Source organism: Oenanthe melanoleuca, chromosome 7 (genome assembly GCF_029582105.1).
Source record: "Oenanthe melanoleuca isolate GR-GAL-2019-014 chromosome 7, OMel1.0, whole genome shotgun sequence".
NCBI lineage: Eukaryota > Metazoa > Chordata > Aves > Passeriformes > Muscicapidae > Oenanthe > Oenanthe melanoleuca.
Genome location: NC_079341.1, coordinates 23,060,633 through 23,076,642, shown reverse-complemented (window position 1 = coordinate 23,076,642; position 16,010 = coordinate 23,060,633). Strand labels below are relative to the sequence as shown.

General features: G+C 41.2%; 1 protein-coding gene across 2 annotated transcripts in view; it reads left to right on the top strand.

The window, feature by feature from the left end:
* SMARCAL1 (SWI/SNF related, matrix associated, actin dependent regulator of chromatin, subfamily a like 1) overlaps positions 1-15,720 on the top strand; it is a 33,820-nt gene extending 18,100 nt beyond the window's left edge. For both annotated transcript variants that reach the window (XM_056496567.1, XM_056496566.1), the window contains exons 10-17: positions 4,328-4,468; positions 8,581-8,799; positions 9,564-9,634; positions 11,764-11,866; positions 12,542-12,724; positions 13,217-13,317; positions 14,840-14,936; positions 15,316-15,720. In XM_056496567.1, coding sequence (XP_056352542.1) covers positions 4,328-4,468; positions 8,581-8,799; positions 9,564-9,634; positions 11,764-11,866; positions 12,542-12,724; positions 13,217-13,317; positions 14,840-14,936; positions 15,316-15,513 — 1,113 coding nt within the window. In that variant the 3' untranslated portion in view covers positions 15,514-15,720. The remainder of the gene's footprint in view (positions 1-4,327; positions 4,469-8,580; positions 8,800-9,563; positions 9,635-11,763; positions 11,867-12,541; positions 12,725-13,216; positions 13,318-14,839; positions 14,937-15,315) is intronic.
* Positions 15,721-16,010: the final 290 nt, after the last annotated feature.

Here is a 16,010-nt window from a genome sequence, read left to right as displayed (position 1 = left end):
TTGTGTCTTCTTTCCATGCACATCAAAGTGAGAATAGCTTCATGCTGCTGGGCTGTGGTTGAGTCACCAAAAGGCCTGGTTAGGCCTGGCATGTGCTTCCCCCTAATTCAAAGCTGTGTCACTTGGTGATAGGACCTACTTGTCATCTTGCTGTTTTCTACAGTCTCACATTTAGGACTAAGTTCTCCTAGGCATACTGACAATACTGGTTGTTCCCTTCACCTCTGCCCTGCATCTGCTTCCCTCAGAGGCAGAAAGTGTCAATAGTGTTACACTTCTTGGAAGCATTTTGTTTTCTCCTTCTAAGATTAGACTGACTCAGAGACGTAAACATAGGAGAGGGAGTATACATACTACCAATATCCTTAAACCAGCAAAGCCACAGGGATGTGGATGGAGAAGAAGCAAAACAGAGGTTTTTCACTGATCTGTAGTGGGATCTCTTGGGGACCAGAGTGGAAAGGATTCTACTTATTTTGACCAGCCAAGGTGCTGCATGGTCTTTATTCTTCTGTAATTGCATGGAATACTGCAAAGCATGGAAACTAAGGAAGGTCACAATGGAAAATGGATCAATTTGGAAGCATCACAATAAGTAGTGAAGAATTGCATTGGAAACTGAGAAATAAAAGGTACTATCTAATAAAAAATTCCAGTGGCATTAAATGTGCTTACACTCTTTATGGTCTCAATGAGCATTGCTCTCCAACATGGGGAGAATATTACTAATTTGCTGCTGTTCCAGTTAATAGTCTGATGCACATCCTGATGTCTGCAGGGTTAAAGATCTTTGGTTTTGTTATGGGAGTCCAAATGTGGCTGGAATCTAAACCTTTTATGCTTGTTGCCATAGAGCAGCTTAAAAAAAGTGGAGAGAAACAGGTCCATGAAGGTAGAAGGTGAGGAGGGGACACAAACATTCCAGTTTCTATTGGGAAATAAACAGCAGCTGTCTTTAGGTGTAACAAATCTGTATGGATTAGATAAAAGAACCTTTTCTTATTGTCACCTGCTGAGAGAAGGAATTTCATCTTGAAACTGAAGAAGCTGTGGGCCCTCAGGGCTTCATCTTCAGATCTGTTCTTGCCTTCCAATTTTTCTTCCTTCTTGGAATAGGAAGGCAGTTTAATTTGCTCCATTCATAGCTTATTACTGCTGTTTGACACACATTGTCTGTCTAGATGTTGGTTAACAATAGGGAAAAGTATTTCTATTTTTTGGAATAATTACTGTAGGATTGTCTTAGGAAATGCAGAGCCAAATCTCTTGCCCAAGTAAAGAAACAGATTCCTCAAAGCAGCTGCTACTCTTCCCCTTTATCACATCTTCTATTTCATCAGGTGATTATTTTATTATGGTCCTTCTCAGATTTTTCATTTTGCAGGATAAGCTATTCTTAAGCTAAGCAGTTTAAAATGACTCAGTAAGCAAAAGCTGGGGACACGAGTAAATGCACAGCCAGAACCAGCTACACTTCCTTTAAAAAGTATGTCAGTCTGATAGCATATGGCAGAGCTCCTGCTGTGAGATTCATTTAACACAGAGACAGTCATTGTATGTTAATGAGCCTCTTTGCGTGTTCAATTATTTGTCTGTCACATAACCCCTTGCCTTGCCTACTCCCCTTTGAATCATTGGTTGCTGGGTCTTGACCTCTGAAATAAGTGCCATCATTTCATAAATTATTCTTTGACTTTCAAAAGTGACTTTTGTAAATGTTTTCACAGCTGTGGAATTAATTCTTGCTGGTGTATTGTGTAATGCTACAAAGCCACATTTGTCTTAGGCTACTTAGTAAATGAGAACTGCAGACCAGGTCTACACCAGTTATGTGAACTTTATGCCTAAATGCAACTACTGAGCAGCTAATGTTAATTCAACTATGTGGAAATATGTATCAATTGATTACAAGATCTGATTTTGCTAGAAAGTCCTTTCTGGCCCCTGCAATCTTATTTTCTGTTACAGACCTTTGAAGAAAGAGGCTACGTGCTTACTCTTGGCAGCACAGAAGGTTCAGCAGGAAACAAGAATTAAGCAGTGATCAGCAGAGACTTCTCTGCAGGAGCAAATCTTTATTGGCATCTATTCAAAATGAGTTGCCACTAGAAAAAGAAATGGGAATCAAAGCCATTTCTTTCATCCAGAATTTAAGTCAGCCTTCAACACTTGGAAATTTGTTGTCCTAGGTTTTTTTTTTTTTTCTTCTGTTCTTCCTTGAGCTCCATCTGTCACAGGTTTTAAAAGGGAAAGGGACCTTTGGGATAATGAGCTAGACCACCTATGTTCTGTGCAGTTTTCTGGAATTAATATCTGAAGTTTTTCACAGTTCTTGTAGAGTTAGTGTCTTTTGGGGCTTGTTTGTTTGTTTGTTTGTTTGGTTTTGTTGTTGTTTGTTTTCTTTTACTTTTCAGTTTGCTTTAAATGGCTAATTAGAAGACATGTCACAGCCCTTGCTAAGAGCATGCAGTGGTTGAATACCTTGTCTGTTCAGAAATAAGTTACACACAGCAAAGCAGCAGCTGGACGAGTTTAGAATTCAAATAACCTGTAACTTCATCATGCTCTCTTTTGACACTTATTTAGGGATTGGGGAAGGAGCCTGAATAATTGTTATGACTACTGGGGAATTAGTGTTCCAACCTCATCTTGTGCAGCTCCTGGGGGAGAGCCTTGAGAACAGCATAAACCCTTTCAACACAGTTGGGTTTATGTTGCTTTTATTATGTCCCTGGTCTGTTTTTGAGTGTGTTCTTGCTTTAGCTTGATCCAGAGTTTTCTTACATGAGATGTCTGTCATCCCATGCCCTCATTTTCCCTTTTTCTGGCAGTTACCTTTTGTTGGTCCATGAGGAACAGGGTAGATTCAGTTTCCTCCTCAAAGGTTTCTGCTAGGTGTCAGATATTGTCTAGGTTCTGTTCAGTTCTCCTCTGATGTTACCTTAATTTTTAAAAATAACCTAATTTCTGCTTGATCACTGTTTCCTCATGGGATCTGGTATCTCTGGTCTCTGTGACTCCTTCTTCTTTTGAGTAGCATCATCACCTCTGTCTTGTGCAAACTCTCACTTTCTGACATGCTCAAAGGTTTGACCTTTCCTTTTACTCAGTTCAGTGACTATTCTGCTTTTTTAAATGTTCATGGGAATTGTGTGATCCTGGTGGTGATCACATTTCTCTCTGATCTGTTTAATAGAGATTATTGGAGAAGGCAAGTCCCACCTTGATCACAACCTATATATAAATAGCTGATAGAGTCTTGAAATTAATTTCCGGAACTTTTTTCCACCAGATTTGGTTGGTAAGTGGATGAAACAGCTGAATAGATCTGGGTGACTTGTTGATCTCAGTGAAATGATAAAAGAATTTAATTTTCTTTTTCATTTAAATGTGAATGAGCTGTTGGTACAGATGTCACTCAACAATCTCTTTGTTATTTTAATGAACCTGCATTAAACCATGTAGGAAATTGCAAGGCACATGTAATTTAACTACAATATGTGAATTTACAGCGGTAGAAATTCATAGCTTTTATCTAATAATAGAATTAGGTAATAGTGGTGGAATGAAGGTAGAAGTATGTCTTGGAGACTTTAATGTCTATAGTGTAATTTTTTCCCTACTTCTTGGGAGCACCTACTTCAGATACTTTCCATCCTCCTCCTGTCTCCCCTACAACACGTTTTACAATCTTCTTACATGATTTGTATTTATTCTCTCATGTTCTAGCATCCAGCCAGCTGTGCCTACACTCACCATTGGCTGTCAGATCTTCTGGCCCTGCTTCAGAGAGCTTCATTTTTTTCTCCTTGCTAGTATACCTTAAAAAATAAAATAAACAGGGAAGTAAGAATAAAATCCTCCTTCTTTGTATCTCTTCTGCTTTTGTGAGAAAGACAGTCTGCTTGTGGCTTGCTGTGGCAAGTTTATGATGACAGCATTTACTCTGGAGATGGGGATGTACCTGTGAGGGTTTGTCATTTTCCTGTGGTAGCTGATGCCAAATGAAAAGTTGAGCCAGGTGTAAGATATTAACGTGTCTAGTGGGTAAATGCTGATTCAGAAAGTACTGCAGTAAAAATGGATTCCTTCCCTTAGAGCATGTGGGTGGGTATTAAGGAACTGTGTGGCTTGTCCTACTCCCTGGAAGTTTGAAGCACTGTCCTTGAAAGTCTTCAGGCAGTGATAGTGAAAGTACATGTGAAGGTGAAGCACTCTTCCATTTAGGGCACTTGAACAGGGGGGTCTGGGATTTTCTTTCAGGACTGGAGTGACTTGCTGAGCTCTGCTGTGTTGCTGGTAACGATGCCCTGCTTGTTTTCCCCAGGCTGCCAAGAGAGTGATCCTGCTGTCGGGAACGCCGGCCATGTCGCGGCCGGCCGAGCTGTACACGCAGATCGCCGCGGTGCAGCCCAGCTTCTTCCCGCAGTTCCACTGCTTTGGGCTGCGCTACTGCGATGCCAGGAAGGTACTGCCCTGGGGAACGGCCACCTGGAGCTCTGCTAACAGCACCTTTCCAGATGTCAAGCCTTTTTCTTTCCTCCCTTCCTCTTTCTGCATGATATTACGTCCTTTTTTGAGAAGGTTTCTCTGCAGAGTAACGTTTTGAAAGTTCTTAAGCTGAGGAGGTCTAGGTGCTGCAGTCGTGGCATGAAGGCAGTAGTGTTTCTTGCCTTGAAAACCATGGAAATAAAAATAGGGGGAAAAAAATCCCCAAAGAAATGTGGCCATAACTGATGAAAGGAGCCTATTCTTATCAGATCTTGCCTATCCCCTGAGGTTTTTAAAGGGGCAGAGTAACTATGGGGGCCTTTAAGCAGCTGCAGATTTGGGCTAATGGATTTAAAAACAAACAAACAAACCCAAGTTTCTAGTCTGTTTGAATCACTGTTTGATAAAGGACTTTGTTGCTTCAGATTTTGGATTTTATACCTCCAGATAAGTAAAAAACCAGACTATATCTTTGTATTCCACCCTCTTCTAATTTAGGAAATGGGTGCAATCCTCAGCATATTTTGAAAATAACTTCTCCGCCAGCTGCTCAGTAGTTGTTTCCACAGAGTTACTGAGTCCAACCACTGCAAGAATTTGGCTTTGCAGGAAGCCAGCATTTGCAGCCATGATAGCAAATGTCTGCCTTGCTGCCAAGGTATGGGCAGCTCACCTGTACTTCCCATGGCTGTTGTGTGTGTTGCAACACACATTGCAAAGAGAAAAGAGCTTTTGCTGCTGCTTTTTGTACATAGAGGCTCTAGGATCTTCTGTGCTGGTTGCCTAGACACAAAAGACGGGACTCAAATCTCCCTACAGCTCTAATTTAGAGTGTTTAGCAAAGTGGTTGGAAACACCAAATGACCATTTCAGTGTTCAAAAATACTTACAGCTATTTGTAGGGCTTTTGTGTTCAGTTTCTTTTCTGTTTGGGGTAGCTAACATATACCATGTTTCCACCAAGAAAATTCTTACTGCAGTCTCATATAAAATTTTTGAATCTCCTTTTTCCTAGATCTGAATTACCAGAGAGTCTTTGCAAGGCTTTTGAAGATGTGTAAGGATGAAAGGTGTTATGTAAAAATGATTTGGTATTAATAATAAATCTGATTGCGCTATAAGATTAAAGAAAAATTGGCAAATCTGACCCATTCAATTTAATACTAAAGTCTGACTAGTTTCTGTTTCAAGATTTTATGACAGAAAATTGCAAATATCTGACAGATCTGATTAGAAAAGTTATAAAAGTTTATTGATTAGAAAAGTTATAAAAGTTTATAATTTTTTATTAGTTCAGCCTCCCAGCATCTGTACTTTTAAAAACGCAGCAAGTGAAATGTCACCTGTTATTTACAAGGTATCCCAAGACTGTTTCCCAAAATACATGCTGTGAGTTCATTTTTCAAACTGGCTGATGTTTGCAAATATTAGGTAATTTCTATCTGAGCACATGATCTGAATTTGTAAGACTTTGGCAGCTTCTACTAACACTGTAATAAGTTTACTGACTCACGTAACACTTTGGTAAGAAAATCACAGTTGGGAGCATGTGTTCTGGAATGTCATGGATCAAAGCCAGATGTGTATTTTGGCAAAATAAATATCCCTCTTTTTTCTCTCTTTTCTTTTCCACAGTAGGGTATACTAAAGTAAATTTTAATAATTCCAAAAATAATTACCTCTTTATAACTAGCTAGGTGCAGCACAGAACTAGGATGTTTCCTTGTTTGCAAATCGTTCCAGCACCATAAGCAAGATATAACCTAAATGTACTGTGGGGACTCTGCCTGTCTGTTCTTTTTAACGTGAGAGTAGATGGTGTCTTGGCTCTGTGTGTGCCTTGTTCTTAGCCTTATGATGATACTGCTTTTCTGAAATCAATTTGGCTATGTGGACATAAAGCAGATGTATGACTTGCTTGTTATGGAAGTGGAAAGTGGGAAAAAATGGCTTTTAAGTGGAAAAAGGTAGCCTGAGGACTATCCAGGCCCCAGAGCAGATCTTACTGAGCAGCCTAATTATGTTGATCTTCCTGCTCACCTACCAGTGCACTGAGCAGTGTGGGCAGTGGGCTTTGGAGGCTGGGCACAGCACCAGGGGGCTCCTTGGCTCTGCCCATCTGCTCTGCGGGGCCCACAGAGCCTGAGAGATGCAGAGAGGGAGCATAAAGACTGTGGCTCAGCAATGTCAGCTTTCATGCAGAATGCCTAAAGCTAATAAACCCAGGTAGACTTGAGCTGACTTTCTGTGGACTTGAGGGATGTTGCACTCTTGGTTTCAGGGAAGCAGAGCAGTGATACCCATGTTGGTTTTTGAGGAGGGAGTTGGCTGAGATCCAGGTGGGCTTATTACCTTTATCCCTACACCACTGGGTTGCTGTCAGAGCCTAAGTTTTAATTCTGCAGGATTCAAGCTGGGTATGTGTTTAGGGTTTGAATTGTTTCCTGCTTGAATGAACCAACTGTAGCTAATCAGATGGTGGTATAATTATGTAGGAATAGATTAAGTCAGATGAGTTTAATGATGGCCATAAGTACCAGAATCTGAAGTCAGTTAATGGTTCACATCAGTACAATATGGCAATAGGACTGCAGATTGTTTATCTCAACCTGAAGTAGGAATGTTCACTTTTGGATATCAAAGAGGTCTTACTTGCCTATAAGCTCTTTGATTCCTTCTCTTCCAGTCCCGCAGCATGTTGTTATCCCTGTTCAAAGCACCACCCCTTAATACAGTCAGTAGCATGACTAACCTTATGGCTAGTATGATTTATTTTCTGTCTCATGCATTCTAGGAGAGGATGGAGGATGCAGTGAATACTTAGGAGCTTATTTCTCTTTTACTTCCATTTATGTATTGTAGCAGTTTTCTCTTGGGAAAGACAAAATCAATGTAGATATTTAAGGTTAAATCTATATTATCAATTAATGTAGCTGATTGAGGTGCTGGGGCTCCAGCATGCTCTATATGCATTTCAGGAGGGAATATGAAGTGTCTTACTTTGGGTTGTTATTCCAAGACCAGAAGTTGTATTTTTGGACTCTGCCAATATTATTTAGAACAAAGATTTCACCTCTCTCCCCACCTTGGTTTTTGGTATTCCTGTAGCTGTATTCCCTATACTTACTTGTGAAATTGCAGCAAAAAGGTTTCTTTTTTTACCTTCCTTCAGCATTAAAATCACATTGGTCTCTTCTGTGAAAGACAGTTGTTTGAATGAAACTTCATTTGGGGAATGCACCAGTTTTGATGCCACTGTTGTTCTTTCTCAGACAACAAAAGCTAGGCTGTGGAGTTGTTAGTAGGAGAAGTGATGAGCTGAGATTAGTTGAACAGGTGTATATTGCCTGCACATAGATCTTGGAGGATAGGCCAGGTTGAAAGGAGAGTGCTTCAAGGACGGGTAAATGAATGGCTTGTTCAGAGGAGCTTTGAAGTGATGATGCTTTGAAAAGACAGTGTTTGGAGTGATGTCTTTTTGGCCACAGTTTATTTCTGGTTTGCTTGAGTCTGAGCCAAACAAGGTAATGGCAGAAATAGAGTATGTCAGGAGGCAGAGCAGGAGTCAGGTCACAGTGGAGAACAGGCAGTTCTGACCTAGCATGTCAGACAAGTGTAACAACCCTGTGAAGGCATCTGGGTTGAGGATGTTTGTCCTCATGCTGTTAGAGAATATTTTTGTGTGTCTCTCTGCTTAATGCTGAGATAAATGTGCATGCACAGAACTGCAGTGAGTTCTTTTGGCCTGCTCAAAACTGCAAGTGGAGAGCAGCAACACCTTGCTGTATGAGAGTGAATATCAGGGCACAGAGCCGGAGTTAGGGATCCCTGCCACCTTTCTGCATAGTCTTCTTCCCTGCATCTCCCTGAGCTCGTGTAGATAGGAAGAAGGGAAGCTTGTAAGTAACCTTTTCATGTTGAGTGGATTAGTTTGTGCACTTCTACCTTATTGCCATTTTTGTCAAATCTCCTGCTGACTGTCAAGTTCTTGCCTTGTCCAAATTCCCTGGAAATCTATTCTGCTTTTGGATTGTATGCAGAGCAGTCTCTTATATTTTTGACACTGATAACTGCTTTGATGTTTCCCAGATGCCATGGGGTTGGGACTACTCTGGATCATCCAACTTAACTGAACTGAAGATTTTGCTGGAAGAGTCCATCATGATCCGACGTCTGAAATCAGATGTGCTTTCCCAGCTTCCAGCAAAGCAGCGCAAAATGGTGGTGGTGGCTCCTGAGGGCATTAGTGCAAAGACCAAAGCTGCACTGGCAGCTGAAGCAAAGAAGATGGTCAAAGGATATGCAAGTGTAAGTCAGAAACTTATTTTCGCGATGAGCCATTGCTATTTCCGGTGTTATTTTAAAAAACTTTTTTGTGAAAAAGCATGAAAGTTCCAAAGGTCAGAACCTCACCTTATGTGAAGGCACAGTTTTAAATTAGTGTACAGCACAATCAAAACTAGCCCAGCTTGATTTGCTTTTTATCTAAGTGGTCTACTTTGTCCCTTTGTATAGATACCATTTCCTGTCTTTTTTTCTCTTGTTAGTAATTTCTAATTGTCTTTTATATCTCCTGCCTCTCTACTTACTCTCCTGTCTAGCCTTGTAATCTCATTCAGCCTACAGAAACAGCCTTGTTTGAGTTGTGCTGTGAACGGAGCAGTAGCCAAAAATGTGAAGAGTTTATTTTTGTTTGTTTTCCTTGTATGGGTGGAAAATGCATGTTCTAGGCTCCTAGGTTGCTAATACAGTTCTGTAAGAACTTACAGGTTTTTCCTTGCCATTTTAGTTGGGACACGCTTTCTCAGCTAAAACTGCATTTGTGATACACTTGCCATCCAACTGGTAGGAGTTGAGTGGGAGGCAGGAAGGGAGGTGTCAGGGCTGTGTGAGTATCTGCTGTACCTAATGGCGAGTAGGAGACTTCCCCCCATGCCTCTACCGTTGTGCTTTTCTAGGCTGGTTTTTTTCCTAGCAGTGTTTACTGGCAGCAACAGAAATACCAGATCTGTAAGCAAGAAGGAGAAAAGGCATTTTTGAGTCTCAAATTTGCTTATCTCTTCCCCCTACAGAAACAACAGGAGAAGGAAGCTCTTCTCGTCTTCTTCAGCAGAACAGCAGAAGCTAAAATCCGCTCAGTCGTGTAAGCGCCGTGTCACTGCTTCATTTTTGCCCAGTAAAATGTGGTTTTCTGCTGAGAACAGGGAGACAGTGCTTTAGAGATAACAGTGCAGGGACATGAAGTATAGCCTCAAGTCAGCCTAGAAAAACTTGATTGTAATTACAATGCACTAAACATTTTCTTCTCTTGGGGTTCTTTGGCTGAATAAGTCTTCTAATTCATTCCAGATACAAATCTAAACTGTCATTTGAACCATTTAAAATGAATTCGTGTTTGAGACTTGGATCAAATTCCCTGCTCTGGACCCTTTTTCAATTTAAAGAGCAGGGGAATAATGAAATTAAAAACATCAACAGAATTTGAGAAAACAAATGCTGCAGTTCTACTGCAGCAGGAATCCTGAACCAAAAAGCTTATGAGGTGGGCTGAGTTTTAGTTGTAGTGTGCTTTAGGAATCTCACAGCTTCTGCTGCAGTTCTTGGCTTTTCCACAGGGCTCACATGGGACCTCACTAGTAAAAGTTTCGTACCACAGGTGTGTTTTTAACTCTCTCTTTCCTAGAAGTAATTTCTTTCTGTGCCTTTTCATCCTGAGCCTTTTTGCTGGGACTGCAAAGGAGTTGCTTTAGGTCATAGCATAACTTTCTAGTAAGTATGATAATACTGTGAAAATGGTTTACTTTCCACAGCTCTCTGAATGTAAGGACCAACTGAGGTGCACTGTGTGATTTCAGTCGCAGACCTTGCTGCAAAACTTGCTTGTTTGACACAGAACTGCACTTCACAGTCCCAGCATTCACTTCTGTAGTACAGTTTCTTCCTTTTATGTTAGTGGACAGTTAGAAGACTTTCTTCTTTTTATTTCAGTTGCAAGTGTGAACTGAATATAAAACCATGAAGTGCTGTTTGAATCTCTGGTAGGAAGTAGTCCATTTTTTCCTGGGGTTTAGTAGCAATTAAAATAACATTTACTACAAGCTGCTAAACTACAGTACCATCGAACTAATGGTACTGTCTATGTTCATCAGCACTTCCTCTGCCTTAATGACTTATCTTCCATTGCTTCCATTGAAATGACCATTTATTAAATAGAATGTGGGAATGAGATATGAAATAATTGTGATGTGTTGGTTGGCATCTGCCTACTACTCTGTATGTTTGCTTTGATATTTGTTTTAAAATACAGCAGTCCCACTTCTCCCAGATTTCTTTGTTAAATAATACTGTCATGTAATGGGGATCTGAATATTATGAACCCTGCAAAGTTGTCTGCCATCTTAATACATCTTAATCCTGGAAATCCTTCTTGGTCCTTTGTGACAGTTGCTGCTGAGCTAAGATATGTTGAGTTTAGCAAAGGTCTTGGTATTCCTGATCTTCTCAGAAACTTTGCTGTTCCAAAGAAAAAATTACATAATCTGCATGGTCTTATAGGTGTTCCTCAGGCTCCAGTTAACCTGATTGTAATACAAGTTACTACATAGAAATGGGTTCTGTAGCTGTGCTGCTAGTCCATGGGAAAAGCTACAGATGTTTTCATTTAAGTCATATTTTAAATGAGTCTTGTTGCCTCTCATTGGCCATTAGCCTATATGCATGTGGATAACTCCTAGAAATAGCTGACAAATGTGAATACCTAAGCTGGAGTAAATTGTCAGTGGGAACCTTTGCAAGAAAAGGATTTTTTTCTGATCAGTGTGTCTACAGTTGTTTTCTTCTGACATAAAAACAATTGCAGGTAAACCCAGGAACTTTAACTGCATACAGATTTAGTGTATTGTGATCTTGCAGAAGTTAGAAATACAGATGGGTGAGTGAGATTGTAATTAGGTATAGATGACCTTCAGTTGATTGGCCTGGGATGTCACATTCCAAGTAGGATATAATAAATTGATTCTCTTTGACACCCAAGTATAATGTAGGCAGCTGTCTGCCTGTGGTGAAGAAAACCTGAGGGAGTTTTCCTTTCTGTATTTTAATCTATAGAAGACTTGACATGCTACTTGCACTTTACTGCAGCTTTTTATCCTAGCCTGTTTCCTAGTGTTTGTGTATAGATGGGCAGTATCTTCAAAATCTATTGTGAGCAAAGTCTGTATTCTTTCAGCACATAATTTTATAGTGTTTTGGTGTTTTTCCTTTTTCATGTAGAGAATACATCCTGGAGTTACTGGAAAGTGGGAATAATAAATTCCTGGTGTTTGCTCATCACAAGATAATGCTGGATGCAGTAGTTGCAGAGCTGAAAAAGAAAGTAAGTGACTGACTGATTTGTCTTAACTTTATCACTGTCCCAGCTTCGAAGCTGTTGAACAGCCCCCTGGATTTATCGTTGGTCAGATAGTTTAGAACAGTTAATGACAGAGATGATTTCTACTTGCTGTGCTTCTGAGTGTGCCCTTCACCAAGGGAGCTGAGCTGTCAGGGTGAATGCCTCACAGCAGGCACTTTGTACTAGCTGAATGGCTTTTATTGTATTTAATGTTCTTTAATTCTACTGTCTGCCCTGGAGCTTGTGAATTCTTGGAGGAGTGTTACCCTGTGTGGCCATTGTTCTCCAGGCTTTCCTCAGAGGGAGAATGAGACTACACAAGCCCACCATCCCTGGCTGCCTTTATCTCTGTGGTGCTCTTACATTTTTGAACTAAGATACTGTAGGAAGACTTGACAGACCTGCCAGTCATTTGTCATGACTTTTCTTGTTTGTCTAACTTTTCATGTGAGATTTCCATGGATGCTCCTAAAGCATGCTGGGTCATGCTGGGGCAGTGGGAAGAATGGTTTAGGATAACATTCCAGCTTATAACCCACAGTGGCACTGGTGACTTGGCTCAGTGGCAGCACTGGACATGGGATCCACTAAACATGGAAGGAGTATTCAAGGAAGGGGACACCAGGTCTCTAAACAGCATCTTCTGCCTTCTCACAGCACATTGAGCACATTCGCATTGACGGCTCCACATCTTCAGCTGAGCGGCAGTCTCTGTGCCAGAAGTTCCAGTTCTCAGAGAAGCAGGCTGTGGCTGTCCTTTCCCTCACTGCTGCAAACATGGGCTTGACATTGTCTGCTGCAGATCTGGTGGTGTTTGCAGAGCTCTTCTGGAACCCAGGGGTAAGTGTCCTGGAGGGGACAGGGGTGGATGTTCCCTGGAGAGCAGAAATGTTGTTAATTAAGAGATGTAACGGGCAGGCAACTTCCTCTAGGGTTTGTGTCTTTCTGATATCTGATGGCACTGTAACCACAGATGCCTGGGCTTGAACCTGTGAGGCTGGTTGGCACAGCTTGCACAGGGGAAGGTTGTACAAAAGGAAAACATGCTTCTATCTTTATTTGACAGAGCTCTTAAGAGTTTGCCCAGCCAAGACCTGAAAGGGTCCTTCATCAGTGCTGACCCCCACTTTGGAAAAGTGTTCAGTGCCTGTTGGGAACCTGGTGTAGCAGACTACTTCTTGGCTTAGTCTGTTTGAGAATACAGGTCTTAACAGGATCCAGATAAGAAAGAGTTGCTAAACAGAAAAAATTACATCTTCTGTTCTCTGGTGCTTACACTGTTTCTCAGATGTTGCAGTTTTCACTTTTTACTTGTCATGCTTTTATGTTAAGATTTTGATCCAAGCAGAAGATCGGGCACACCGAATTGGACAGACCAGCTCTGTTAATGTTCACTACCTGGTGGCTAAAGGCACAGCAGATGACTACTTATGGTAAGAAGTGAGAAAGACACTTTGGTTCTCCTGACATGTGTTTTCACTGTTTGTCCCATATGTAGTGTAAGGGGTTAATGATAGTGCTGGTTCCCACGGCCTGTGAGGGGAGGATCAATATGTGCCAGGGCTGCTGCAAGCTGGTGACGTGTTCTGGCTGCAGTGGACATGACAAGCAGGAGGAATAAAAGTAGTTACCTGACAAAGAGAGGGCTCTTAAGAAATTCTGGGAGAGCTGATGCATCTAAAACCTTCACAGTCTCCATGTAAGGAGGAGGAATTGTCTTAGATAACAGCCCACAACATTCCTGTGCTAGGATACTGTAAAGTGCTTTCAAAGTCAGCAAACACTGGAGATGGTTCATTGTATTGTAGATCCAGTTCTGAGGAGCAATCTGGCTGCTGTGTGCTTGGACAGGGAGCTGTGGAGGAGGACTGCCTTCCTCTTGCTCTTCAATGAGCTGTGGAGGAGGACTGCCTTCCTTTTGCTCTTCAGTGAGCCCTTCAGATAGATTACAGAGAGGCTGTTGGCCCACCTCTGGATAGTTGTGGTATGAGGCTTTTTGCCTGCAGTGAGAGTTACCAGTGGACATTAGTCCTTAGGGCTGGGGAATCTGACATCTGGAGGTGGACAGGATCTGAGGAATCTTCAGTGCTGCAAGGGAGCTGACCTGCAAATGATGAAAAGAAATTATCCACCAGCTGCTTCATTTAAAGTCCAAAATTACATCTTTATTACCTTGTTTAAAGGAATGAATGAACTAAGTGAACTTGTGCAGTTCCCAGAATATCATGATGGCAAGTAATTATAACCCTACAATGCAAGGATCTGGAAACTGATGCATCACCCAAATTTCATGGAAAGTTAATGACAGTAATTCTGCCTTTATTTGTGAAATGCTGTCTGTGCAGTCACTAGTGCTTAATGAGGAAGAAATATGGCTCTCAAAAAGACAGTGGCATCTTTTTAAAGGCAAGAAAAAGAACAAGAGGATGAGGTTATTTGGTAAAAGCATTAATTGTGCCATGGCCTTGGCATCTTTCAGTGTCCGGTGTGCAGGTATGGCCATGGCCTCTCAGCCTCTTGGGCTTGATGGATTTTTCCTTCTGCTGTATATTGGGAGTTATCCTTGAAATGCTGATGCATCTGTTGCTGGGGTTTACCATTGCTTGCTTTGGAGACTGAGTTCACAAGCTACTAGAAGCCCCTTTTAGCTGCATTTTCCTGATCTGACTTAATACCATTGGTGTTGCCTCAGTCAGCTCGTTTCTCTATTGGACATATGTGTTCTCCAAATGTTTATAGCCCAAAATCCTCTAATTGTTACCAATTTAATTGATTGATATCTCAAGACAGCATACTGTGATTCTAACCAAGAGCAGGACAGGTTAAGGAACCAAAAAAGTTTGATAGAAAAGCCATCTTTATACCCTTTTTATATCCTTTTTTAATCTACACATAGTAAATGAAGCAGTGTCCTTGATTTTTTTCCTTTCAGTAATATCCATTTATCACTCCTAGGCCAATGATTCAGGAGAAGATCAAAGTGCTGGGTGAAGCTGGTCTTTCAGAAACCAATTTCTCTGAAACAGCTGAGTCAACTAATTACTGTCCTAAGGTAATTGACCTGAAAGAATATTGGTGGTCCCTGGGAGAGGCTGAATGGGCTTTGGCTTGTGTACATCTAGATTGGCACAGGTGACCTTAGACCTGTTCTGCCTTTAATGCCGCAGACCAGATTGTTCAGCTCCTCCCAGGATCCATGCCTTGGCTTGGAGTCTCCACAGAATTTCCAAGCCTGCTACTTGCAAGGAGACCTCTGAGCATCCATGTAATATATATGTCTTTGAGTATATGTGTATGAGACAGATGTGTATGTATCATGTATGGTATGATCTGTACACACATGTGCACTGTGTAAAGGGAGTGTCTCTGGTTTTGCTCACTGTTTTACATGACCGTGGGGACGTAGATCCTGTTCTGTTCTGTTTCCTCAGACAGATCCAAAGCAGAAGACAATCTATGACCTTTTCCAGAAGACCTTCTCTGAGAGCAGAGATGATGCTGATGATGTTTTGTTTTTGGAGGCAGCTGATGCTGGCTGTGAGTTTGACTCTGGCAGTGCCTTGCAAGACAGAGAAGCAGAGACATGTTCAGTGAGTCCCAAAAAAAAGCGGCGTATTGAGGAAGTGTAAATGGCGACAGCTAAGAGATTTTTTTTAATTAAAAAAGAAAAACCAAAAACAATCATGTATTATTTTTTGAGTTTTTGAAAATAAAAGACTTGAAGTTTTCTTTATCTCTGGCATGTTTTATCTCAGAGGATGAGAAGGCAGTCTGACAGTGTGACAGATGTGCAGCACACATCTGGCAGCCTGCAGGGTTTGCAGCCCTGGTTTTGCTGATGACTGAATGGACATGGGCAACTATCATTCTGTTGTGTTTCAGCATGTCAGCTTCCACAGTTGTTTTGCTTAAAAGCAGATAATGGTTGTCTGTCCCCAAGGCAGAACTCTTGAGAAAACCAATTCATCAGCAGCTGCAGAGTGCTTTTGTCAATGTTTTCCATTTCTAAAAGTCTATTTCTAGGAGTTTGTTCACTGGCAAATTTGGCCATTACTTAGATCAGTCACAGACGGGCTCTTGGATATTCTGTTTGGCCATGAGGAAAAAAGATCTAAACAGATCTTGA